The sequence below is a fragment of the Phacochoerus africanus genome, chromosome 3 (assembly GCF_016906955.1).
Source record: "Phacochoerus africanus isolate WHEZ1 chromosome 3, ROS_Pafr_v1, whole genome shotgun sequence".
NCBI classification, from domain to species: Eukaryota; Metazoa; Chordata; class Mammalia; order Artiodactyla; family Suidae; genus Phacochoerus; species Phacochoerus africanus.
The window spans coordinates 104079464-104091739 of record NC_062546.1 but is presented as its reverse complement, the minus strand read 5'-3'; the positions used below and the strand labels follow the sequence as shown (position 1 = coordinate 104091739).

Below are 12276 nucleotides of genomic sequence, written 5' to 3'. Positions count from 1 at the left end.
GCCTCTCCCAAAGCATTCAGATCTGAGCAGGGAATACAGACAACAAACCCTCAGATAACCTGAGACTAACTTGGCCCAGAAATGTGCTCCAGGTGTTCTTTGTAATAAACCACTGTAGCCCCAAAATAGGCCAACATTTCATATGCTTGTTTGACCACAGCTAACTCCTCACTCATGTCCCCTCACTTATTCAGAGAGTGATCTTTCACTTCCTCCATGTATCCCAAATCCATGTGACAAAGATGTGAGAATAAGAAGGGCACCACTGTCTTACCAGTGCCCTCAGTGTGCCTGGGGAGTCTGCCTTCCCTCACCATCTACAAGAACAATCTTACCTTGGTTTCATGTACCTCAGTGTCATATGTGGTCACCTTTGTTTGCTTCTGCAACATATTTACAAAGCCCACTACTGCCTTTGGTGACATTGCAGACTGAGGCCAGATGGGGGAGCTCCCCAAAGGAGGCTCTATAGAAAGCTCAACCCAGTGAAACTCAGAAGCAGTTCTCTCAGGGGAAAAAAAAAATTAATGCAAAATATAACCGTAAGGAAAAACTGAGTCTTGAGAATGGTTCCTGCACCAAGTGAGAAAGAAGAGAATAGGAAATGCCAAACCAGCGCTGAGGTTGGTGGTCAAAAGAAGGCTTCTCTTGACTTTTTGTTCAGGTACATCCTGGGCATTAGGCAAAAGTGCAAAAGAAATTGCATAATCTCAAGAAAATCTACTGTTAAAAACTGGATATTTTATCTATTCCAGGTCCAGACTGAGTCAGCTGATGTTGAGTTAACACCGTGAGAGCAAGGACCTTATCTGCTGTTTGGTGCCATCTCGCTACCCACAGGTCAGGCCCCAGCAGGATGTGTTGAACTTGGAGCCCTATTGTAACCTGCTCAGCAGATGAGGGTGTGTTGTGGTTACTTAGTAGTGGGAAACCAGGGTTTGAATTATTACTGGAGACCAAGCTTGTTTATTACTTGAGAAGCAGTGATAAAATTAGAGGATCATAAATTGAGGGGTTGCCTTTAAAAGGCAAAAAACAAAATTCAGGGCAAATTCTCATACACCCTTACATGTCTGTGATAGAACCATCCCCCTGCTTCACAGATGAGCAAACAGGCCCAGAGTTTAAGGAATTTACCCCAGTTCATGCAGCTCAGACCTAGAACTGGGTCTTCTAAAGACGTCATCCAAGCACTTTCCCTTGCCTCACCCAGTTTATCCTGGGACGTGTGTAATGTCTGCTGCTTGATGCTCCTCAGAGTAAATGCCCAGCTCTAAGAGGGCCTTACAGCTTCCACTCTCTGCCTTCCCCTTCTTGTACAACTTTAATTCATGGCCTGGTTTAGGTTTGCAGTAATACATAATGGTCACAATTTGTTGTTACAACGGTAACAGTAAAATATAGTTTTTTTGCTGCTACCATTGCCTTGTACCATTGCAATGATCGCATCTTCAGATAAGGTTTCACAGTTTTGGAACCTTAGGCTCTTAAACCAGGAACCATAGATTCCAATATGAGATCAGGTTTACATCTAAGACCCAGAGTGTCTGCTCTCTTCCCCATGTATTCAAGACTGTTGAGCATCTATGTCATGAGCTTGAGAAAATGAATCAAATCAGAAAATGAATCAAAATATTTGTGATGAACATATTTCTTAGGAAGGGATAGCTATCCTTCATATCTCAAAGCAAAAATATCATTTCTTTTCTATAGAACATTGGTTATGAATCCCAGTTCTAGAAATGGGCCTATTTTCTAATGCCAAAAGGATTCTGATAGATTTCTTTTATATGAAGAGTTGGCAGAGCATGTAATACTACTGGAATTTGGACATTTAATTAGACAAACACAGGAAAAATACAGTGCTTATTATGCAATAGATTCTAATTTAAATAATTTAAACAACTAAATAATAAGAATCATTATAACTAGTACTTGCTGAATTCTTGTCACGCAGCATGAATGTTGTGCCTTATTGCATTTAAACCTGACAACACATGAGGTAGATTCTTTCATTATGGGGCTCATAACTGGAGATAAAACAGATTTTAAAAGAGAGTAAATGGAGTTCCCTGGTGGCTCAACATGTTAAGGATCTGGCATTGTCACTGCTATGGCTTGGGTTGCTGTTGTCACACAGGTTTGATCCCTGGCTCCTGAACCTCCATATGCTGCAGGCACAGCCAAAATAAATAAACAAATAAGTAAATAAATAGAAGAGAGCTAACAAGGCAGTACCTATGCTGTCAAAGACACCATAATCTGAGCATCCTAAACAGGGTACTAGTGGATCCCAGTTTTCTTAGCCAATGGTGACATCCCAGAGCAAATGACACATTTCACCTCTTTGAAGAGATGATAACTCTGAATTTTAAAAGCGTATCCATAAGAATGTTGATAAGAGTGCCATGCGGTACCTGAAAAATCATTGTAACATTATTTTACCGCCAATATGGTCTTACACTTTGGATCTTCGAAACAATGTCATCAAAAAAGTCTTCTCTTTAAATTGCCTTTAAAATAGGTGGTTTGTTAAAATGAGAAGGTTACAACAACTTCTTAATCACCAACAATTTGGGTGGGGCCATCAGCTTCAGCCCAGTGAAATACACAAGTATTTAGTTGAAGACTATTTATAACCCAAATATGGCACAAATGTGTGCTGTACCTCAGGCTGAGATAGAGTGGACAGACAACCTGTCAGCCAGGCAACACACATCATTTGGCTCTTACGTGTGAGCAAGAATGTGAGCAGAAGTGCCATGAGAGAAGTTCAGGTCAGAGTCCCAGCTTGAAGAGGTATAATCTTGACAAATTACTTAGTCTTCAAGTCTCTGTTTCCTCACCTTGTACAGAAGGGATGACGAGACTTACTTTTTATTTTTTTACAAGGACTCAAGAAAATAAATATATCAGGACTTTTCCTGTAAATGTGAGAGAAATCCAAACTCAAATGGGTTTTTTTTTGTCTTTTTTGTTGTTGTTATTGTTGTTGTTGTTGTTGTTGCTATTTCTTGGGCCACTCCCTCGGTATATGGAGGTTCCCAGGCTAGGGGTTGAATCGGAGCTGTAGCCACCGCCCTACGCCAGAGCCACAGCAACGCGGGATCCGAGCCGCATCTGCAACCTACACCACAGCTCACGGCAACACCGGATCGTTAACCCACTGAGCAAGGGCAGGGACCAAACCCGCAACCTCGTGGTTCCTAGTCGGATTCGTTAACCACTGTGCCACGACGGGAACTCCTCAAATGGGTTTAATCAACAACTAGAAGGAATGTACTTTATATGACTGTCAAATCCATATTACTGTCAGATGGAGCTGCTTCAGGTGGAGCTGGCTCCGGGTGTTCAGATGAAGGGGCCATGGCACTACCTCCCCAGATGTTGGCTATGCTTTCCTCCACATTGTCTTAATTCCTAGCAGGCTGTTCCTTTACTGACAAGGATAGCTCCTCACATCTCTAGGATTAGATCTTGCTTAACTTCCCCTGCTGAATAAGAGCATCTTTCCCAAAACTCCAAGAGAAGTCCCAGAAATATCTTTGTTGGCCTAGTTTGGGCAAGTGTCCTTTTCTGGAGCCAGGAATTCAGGTACATGGACTGAGGTTGGGAGAGGTAAGATCCTCTAAATAAAAGCTGGTTTGCCAAAAAGCCATAACAAAACCCCAAATGAAAAATTCCATTGTAATATATAAAAACATCTAGAATGGTGAGTGCTTGGCACATAGTAGGTGTTAATAACCACCTATCAATTTAAAAATAGAGTCTATTTTTTTAACTCTCAAATATGTAGAGCTACCAGCTTTCAGCCAGGTCTTCCTGGCCTGCACATATATGGCTGGAATCTTTATAACCTAAAGAAACTTCTAGTGAGGGCTGCCACATGTGTGAGATTTAACATGACTCAGTTGTAAGGTTAGGTTCCCTGTGACTTTCTCCCAAAGAGCCTGGATGAAATCTAAGTGTATCACAGCTTTATGGATAGTATTTTATTTTTCCTATGGGTTATCATAATGCCCCACTATATGAGAAATGTGGCTGGAGGCCGAAAGCAAGAATTGACTCTCAAGTGGTGGAGTCACCCCAACTGTCCCCAGATAACAATATACATATTTATTAATATGATGATTATAATCTTCATGAGAGTTTCTCCTTCATCAATAATTAAAGATAACTAATAGGAACCTGAGGCATTAGTACCTATAGTTCTGCTAAGAATAGGTTGCTTTTTTAGGACAGAAGCATTACATTAAATCATGTAAATCTATGCCAGGAGCTTTGATGAAGTGCTTTATGAAATATATGAAATATCTATTGCCATGATTACAGGTTTTGGGAAAGTGTAGATAAACTAATTAAACAGAATCTGCAGAATCTATGGAATGGAGATAAGGGTAAATTCAATTATTAATTCCTTTTAAGGATTTCAGCTAAAAGTGTAAACGTTTCTGTTTGTATTCAAATTCCTATGTATATAAACACATCAAGCTGCAGTGTATTCTAAACATCTTAGAGCTTTATTTGCCTGTATATTTTCTCAAAATATTTCACAAAATTTTTAAATGGGGCTATGGTTTTCAGTGGTATTTTAAGCACAACAATGAGCTATTGTCCTACCAATAAACAACTGGCATAATTTTTTCCCTTTCATTTTATCAGCCACTTTTGACCTTCAGGCTTACGAGCAGATGGCTTTTCTCAATTTGTTTCACTGTGCACAAACCCCATTCTAGGGCTTTACTAGACATTAGCAACTTCGCTTTGTGAAGTGTATCCCTGGAGTTTTATTTTTCGGAGTATTAGGAATAAAAAAGTCAATTAGAGCCTTTAGATTTCTACCAGAGAATAAGGGTTCATGTTTCTTTTCTTTTCTTTTTCTTTTTTTAAAGGAAATGGTTATACCAGTGGGTCACTCTCTTTCCTCTACATAAAAATATTTATGCTAAGATTTATCAACTGGAAACCACTAGAAACAGGCAATTTTTCTTATGCCATCTGGACAGTTTTCATCTAATGACTTGGATCAATACTGTAGCCACCTCAAAACAGTCAAGCTCTATAATCGCTAGAAATGATATTCTCTCTACAGAAATTTGAAGTGTCTACAACACACTCACACACACACACACACACACACACACACACACACACACACACACACTCAGCCAATTAATGCTAAAGGAAGTTGAGAAAGGGACTTGAAAGGAGAAAGGTTGGGAGCCCCAGGAGATGGCCTTATAGAGGAACTCGCCTGGGACACCTGTAAGGTGGGAGAGGAGCAGAGACAATCCCCAGAAAGGTGACAAAAGGAGGAAACCCAGGCCCCCCTTTTCTTTGCAAGTTGCTTTAAGGATCATCCCTGAACACTGATATCAGTTCCCACTCCATTATCCCATTGAAATACTGAACTAAAGATCACCAATGAAAGCATCCTTTCCTTTTCTTGATCCTCATTCCTTTTGGTTTGGACTCAAGTCATTTGACTCTGTAACATTCAGTGTTGTTTTCAATGAACTAACCCTTGACTCCCCTATTCCTTGGCCCCTCTATCTGCTTTCTCTCTGCTGTTTTACTGGGAGCCTCTTAGCAATTCTTAGCTTCAAATAATCCAAAAGTATTAGCCAAACCCCCCGCCCCCCAAAAAAGAATCTCCCAACAGGAGTTTCCTAGTGGCCTAGCAGTTAAGGATTCTGCATCGTCACTGCTGTGGCTCAGGTTCTTTCCCTGGCCCAGGAACTTCTGCTTGAAAACAACAAAAACAACAACAAAATGAAAGTATTAGTAAATATCCTCCTTTTCCTTGGTTCCCATGAATTTAATACACACAGGAGTTCATCTCATGGGATCATGAGGTCATGCAGAGCTGCCCTTCTCATTTAGGTACTAATTTAGGTACCTGATTAAATACAATCAGAGGCTGACCTCTTCACTGTGTGTGTATGTGATTCTGTGTCACTCTGTCTCACTCTCTATGCATAAATTATACTTGCTCATTCAGACTCTAAGGGCTTAAAAATAGAAAATATGGGCAGTAACTTGAGCGTGTATTTTAGAATCAACTATGTTCAAACAGTGCTATTGCTCAGATGAACTTTTATAGGTCACTTAAGCTCTCTGAACTCAACTTTCTTCATCTTTAAAATGTAAATAATATATTCACCCCCTTTGGGATAGACTAAGATAGTAAATGATAAGGTTCATGTAAAACATGGAGCGCATAGTGACCTCTCAATAAAAATTTCTTCCTCTGTCTTTAACTCCTCTTATATCACCCACTCTAGTACCACAATTGTTGAGCTCAACTTTGGTTTGATTGATCAAGTGACTGGTTGATTCAAACAAACAAGATTAGATTAGTTGGGTAATCACCCAAATTGCTCTACTATATCCTCTCAACATGGTAAATTATAAAAGTATTTGTCTCAATAAATCACTTAAATTACTCATCAATATAAGAAAATGTGAATGCCAGGCAAATAGGTGGGGAATATTTTTCATATGTATTTTAAATATTAAAATAATTTATGGTGTTATTTGGGCTTATGATGGGAAAAATATAGCATCTAATTTATATTTGGTAAGTTTACTTGTTATGAATTCTTTTATGTAGCCTAATTTTCATTTAGTGATTTAGAGAATTATAGATGGTAAAAATTGCCAAGGGAGAGTTTATGAGTTTATACCTACAAAGGAAATAGAGGTGGGTATCAAGTAACTCATTAAAATAAAGCATGACATCTTGACATAAAATCCTAAATATTGGACTGTCATATTTTTCTACTAGTAAAACAGTAGGGAGTTAAACTTAGTGTTCCAATGACAGCAGCCTTATTAAAATAAAAGTGTTCCTCAACCCAAAAGAATCCAGGCCCCTGATTAGCTGATGTGGAGATAATTATTTATAATAGCATTTACTGGTAAAGAGAAAGGAGTGAAACCTTAGACAGACACTGAGGCACTGAGGCGTGACTTAGGTGGGTTTTATTTCTGATGCTAAAGCACTGAAGGGGATGTAGATGCAGTGACTCAGAGCATTGTGATGGTTCAGCTGTCCAGTGCACACTCATGCATCGCCACGCAGGGGGAGGAGGGACTGGAGGGCCACCTTGCTGTGACCCCTGAACTCTCCCCACAAGTGAAAGAGCAGAACATGTACTCGCTTTGTCTTCAATCCTCTGAAGTTAATTTTCATTGATTCTGAAGCACATATGAAACTGCACACTGGGTCCAATTAATGGCTGCTTAGTTTAATTCTCTGCCTGTGAAAACAAGACAAAGGGCCATTTTCATAGAGAGGGCAGTGATGGCTTTCTAATGTACTGACCTAATTCGCTTTTCTGGGAACCACGCAATCAGTGGGGAAAGAAGAAGCCTGCTTTATTTGGCACATTTATTTTATAGCCAGGCCTCCTTTGGCTTAGGGATGTTTCATATAAACCAGTGCAACCAGGTACGGTACACAGAATGAAAACCACATAGCACTTACCACTCCGACCAATCATTGAGATGCTCCTTTATTCCAAGAAGGGCCACTTCCATTTTCTTATATCTTTATTATTATTTGTGATTGTGGAGCTTGGAAGAATTGGGAAGCAATACAACAATAAACAAGCCCCAAACCTGATCATATAAATGTAGCTTCCTGGATAATATGTCATTTTGTACTTTGGCCTATTATTTTTGGCTTAAGTGCCAAAATATTTCCTCTCAATGTTGTTGTTCCTAATAATTTACTCCATTTCTATTCTAAAAATATAGTTTGTCTATGTATGCCTTATAGTCAGTTCTCATTCATTCGTAAACTAAATCAGATTGGGTTTTACGAAGATTATAGGCCTATTAAATATATTGTTCTTCTTGGTTTGGGAGAATCAAGAAGAAACACTTATGTTTACTTGCTAATTCTCTAGGTATGCCACTTCCTCCAGGAAGCCTTTCTGGACTCTTCTCTACCCATTAGGCCCTTCCTCTTTGTGTTCCCAGGAGACCCTACCCTCACTTGTATTTATCTAGTGTCTTGTCTGTTTCTTTCTCTGGGTTCTGAGAGCTCTGTTGAGGGAACATTCCTCCTCTCTCCAGCATCCAGCAAAATGCTTGCCATGTAGTAGGTCCTTAAAAAGTATTCAGTGGATACACTGAATTATTATTACTTTGTGGCTTTCCAGTCCATCTACTTATACTTTTCTTTCCTGACAACAATTAAAGCCACATAATTGGCTAATTTGCTGGGTGGTCATTAAATCCTCAAGTCATGGACTATTTGATAGTTTAGGTCCTGGTCTCTCAACAAGGACTCTTTTAACTGCTTGAATTGATGGACTGGATTTTACCTTGATATTATGAATATCCCCTATTTACATTAACAACCAGGAGTCCCATACACAAAGTCTTCAAAGCATTCATGACAATTAGATACCGAAAAGGAAGCAATATGTATATAAATTTCAATACTTGGATTTTGAAATTCAGAGCAGGGAGGCGGAGTGTCACTTTACACGGAGCACGGAAAGTCAGGAGTCTTTGGAACAGAGCACGTGTTGCAGCTGCTTCCACAGAATATTGCCAGACCAATAGGCGTGTGCGAAGAACTGTTATGGACAGTATAAATATTTTGAGCTGGAGGCATCGTTACCAGCTGGTATTTTCTTTCCTCAGGACCAGCTGTTCCGGAGCATCCCGGACCGGAGCCAGGCGCATCGGAGACTTGGATCTAACAGGAGGCAGCAGCCGAGGCCTGCGCAGCGATGTCAGTGTTAGAGGAAAGCCGACCGTTTGCCCAGCAGCTTTCCAATGTCTACTTCACGATCCTTTCGCTGTTCTGTTTCAAGCTTTTTGTGAAAATCAGCCTGGCCATCCTCAGTCACTTCTACATTGTGAAAGGCAACCGCAAGGAAGCCGCACGGATAGCAGCTGAGTTTTATGGAGTAACCCAAGGACAAGGTAGGTTGATGCCTCATGCTCCTGTTTCACGTTGACTTGACCTTTCATCGCCAATCCAAGAAAACATCCCCTGTTTCCTTTAGGGGCTGCTTCAAAGTGGGTATTTTGCAAACTTCTCACTATGGAAACTATTTCACTCACCCGTGGCCTCATTAAAAAAAAAAAAAATTTACCCTTTTCTAGGTTAATAAAAATCAAGGCGTCCTTGCAAAATAGCCTAATGGAAACATACTATTAAATAATATATTTTTCTATTAATAAATGTTTTTAAACTCTTAACATTTCATTTGGCAAGCCATATTTTACAGGCTTCAATTACTCATCCACTTCCAATGTCCTTTAATTCTCCTGAGTTTTTCTGATTTTTAAATCAAATCTTTTAGTTATATTCGAGATTGTTGTTATATGCGAGGTGCTTTCCTGATGGAATTATTGCTTTGCTTAATTTGTAAAAGACTAATTGTAAGAGGATGGGAGCATGAATTTACCAACATTACACGTGTGCAGCCAAGTACATCTATCTGTGTTTCCTAGGAGAAATGGAAGTATGAGACCAAATGAGAAACAGTCATTTTAACCATAGACTTTAAAGCCTGTAAAACCATTTACATTCCTTTGGCCTGATATTCTGTACAATAGAAGTAATTCTAGTGATGGGCATTTTAATTTCTTACAGTCTTTTGATTAATTCCTGATTTGAAAATCATCAGGCAAGCATGCACATTTTAGAGCCTCAAATACCTCTAAACGCAAATTTTTGGAATCAAAATAGACTATCACATAAAGAATGTAATTTATTTTTTTTTTTAAGGAATGCTTAGAGTGGAAAGCTTTCTTTCTTAAAAGCTGTTTTTCTACCTTTTCTAATTTATGGCGTAATTTATTTCAAATATGGAAAGTAATTTATTTTAACATAGAAAGTTGAGTTATGGTAAAAATCTTTTTTGTTGTGTGAGGTAGAGAAGGAGGACATTTTTCTTGAGGATGATCGTTCTCATGCAAAGTGAGGAATGTATGTGCTTGTTTAGAGTGAGGAAAATCTAAATGCCAAAATAAAACTCTCATAAGGAAGACGAGATCTAGAAGAAACAGTCAATATTTCATCCACCAGCTCTGCTTCGGAACAGGTATAACTGTTTAAATGTGACACATGCCATGTTGGTAAATGGTACAGCAAACATAGGAGACTAGATTTTAAAACAAGTTAACACATAGGAGACTAGATTTTAAAACAAAACCCATATTTTTAGGTATAAAACTTATTATCATGGGCAGCCTGTAGCTCATTACTTGATACTCAGATCTCGTCTACATATTATGAGAATTGCTGTACATAAAAACCGAAATATTGGAGTTCCCGTTGTGGCACAGCAGAAACAAATCCGACTAGTATCCATGAGGATGTGGGTTCGATCCCTGGCCTCCCTCAGTGGGTTGGGGATGTCTCATTGCTGTGGCTGTGGTGTAGGCTGGCAGCTGTAGCTCCAATTTGATAGTTCCCAATAGCCTGGGAATGTCCATATGGCGTGGGTGTGGCCCTAAAAAACAAAAAACAAACAAACAAAAAAAACAAAAACTGGTTAAAAATACACACTTTGGGGAGGACTGATAAGGGTTTTAGAGGGAGATTTAGTACTTATTTACCAATAAAAAGAAGCCACTGCCCCTCTTTAGCATGATCTCAGTGTGCTTATATGGGGAAGCCATGGGAATATATGAAATGGCTCCGATGCTCCTGTCTGCTTTTATGAGTCTGTGTTAAGATATATTAGAACTCGAGGATTCTGTCCCCCAAAGGAGAGAAACCAAGCAACACTCACTAACAGAAAATACTTTTTACCCGGGAACATAGATAGGGAACCTAAAGGCTTTAAATGTTTGTTTTACATTGTTTTTAATTTGGGATCTATTTAACAAAATTCTCCCTTCCTATAGCTTGCATTAATCTATATACTAAAGAATACATTATTAGAATTTTTATTCAGTGTAAGCATAAGCAGTCTCCAGTTTTATTTTAATATTAGGAGGTCTGTCAGCAATCTTACAAACTCTTTCTTGGTCTACCTCTAAGTATTCATTCTTCCTTGCCCAGGATATTGTTACTTTCTCTATTTTAGCATAGCTTTTTCTTTTATTTACTACAATTAGGCTATTTTTATTTTGTTTACATTTTGATAATTAACTAATCAGCCTTAATTATCTTTGTTTAATCTAGCAATTTCCTCCTTCCCAGGAAAGATTATCACCTTCATTCCACTTTGAATTAGATTTCTCATTCCTACTTTCAAGACTTAGCCAGTCTGTTCCCTACCATTTCTGATAGGGAGTTGCCAAATTCCATGAAATATAAGATGATGTGTATATTTTCATGTCTTTCATAATCAGAGAAGACCCTGTTGACAACATTTTGGATGACCTCCCCATGGGCAGTGGTGCATTGGTATGAGAGAAAAGAATCTCTGCCTTCCCGGATACCGTTGCAAATCAGCTCATTGTATTAGACAAATGTAGGGTGATCTTTCTTCATGCAATTTCCAATCATGCTTGAGTTGAGGGTATGATTACACAAGAATGCTGAAAAGCTAAATGGTAACTAGAATCGCCCAAGATTGTTTCCTTCTTGATCCCTTTGCTATTCTAATAAACCTTCAAAATCTACCTTTTCATTCTTTCATCAACTCCACCATCATACTGAAAGGGCTTGTTAGGCTTTTTTTCGTAATGTCTACCTGTTTCTTCCTTTCTGTTAAATGTCCTGATTGCAATCTCTACGTATCAGAGATCTGGTCTGTTTTTAAAGCTAGCACTATACTTTGAGCCTGACAGGGAAATTAACAGGGGTTGAAAGGTGTCTCCAACTATAATATTGAAATGTGTGGAGACCAAGTGAGGATGTGGCAGGGGTGGAGGGATGACCCTGGTTTTATGAAGCCACTCTAAGGGCCTGGAAGAAACCACATGTGACTGATATCCCATGGACACTTTAAGAGGAAGCTCCCCTCTTCAGCTAAGGGTCACACTTTCAAGTTCTATCTTAGACTCTGAGGAAGGTTCAGTAGTTTTACCTACAAGTAGACAAGGTCAGTTCTAAGCATGTTTTATTGAGCACCCCTGATGTGAAGGCACTGAAGAAACAGGATATAAAAAAGCAAAATATATTGTTCCCAACTTTAAGTAATTTATTCAGATCGAGGAAGATGGGTGTATCTACATTTAATCATTATTTTCCAGATATACTAAATGCCAAGTGAGTCTAAAGAATGGAAAAGTCAATTTCAGATTTGGACCTTCAGAGATATTTTCCTGGGGGAGACAGATCTTAAGTTGACCCCC

The 12276-nt window shown here is 39.0% G+C and overlaps 1 protein-coding gene across 2 annotated transcripts in view; it reads left to right on the top strand.

The window, feature by feature from the left end:
- Window positions 1–755: 755 nt before the first annotated feature.
- The window catches only part of ASB5 (ankyrin repeat and SOCS box containing 5), a 56002-nt gene continuing 44481 nt past the window's right edge, over window positions 756–12276 (top strand). Inside the window, exons 1-2 of one of the 2 annotated variants that reach the window (XM_047772286.1) lie at window positions 756–840; window positions 8659–8943. In XM_047772286.1, the coding sequence (XP_047628242.1) occupies window positions 8748–8943 (196 nt within the window). In that variant the 5' untranslated portion in view covers window positions 756–840; window positions 8659–8747. Of the gene's footprint in view, window positions 841–883; window positions 903–8658; window positions 8944–12276 lie in introns of those variants that run through there. The other variant, XM_047772287.1, reaches the window with a different exon arrangement.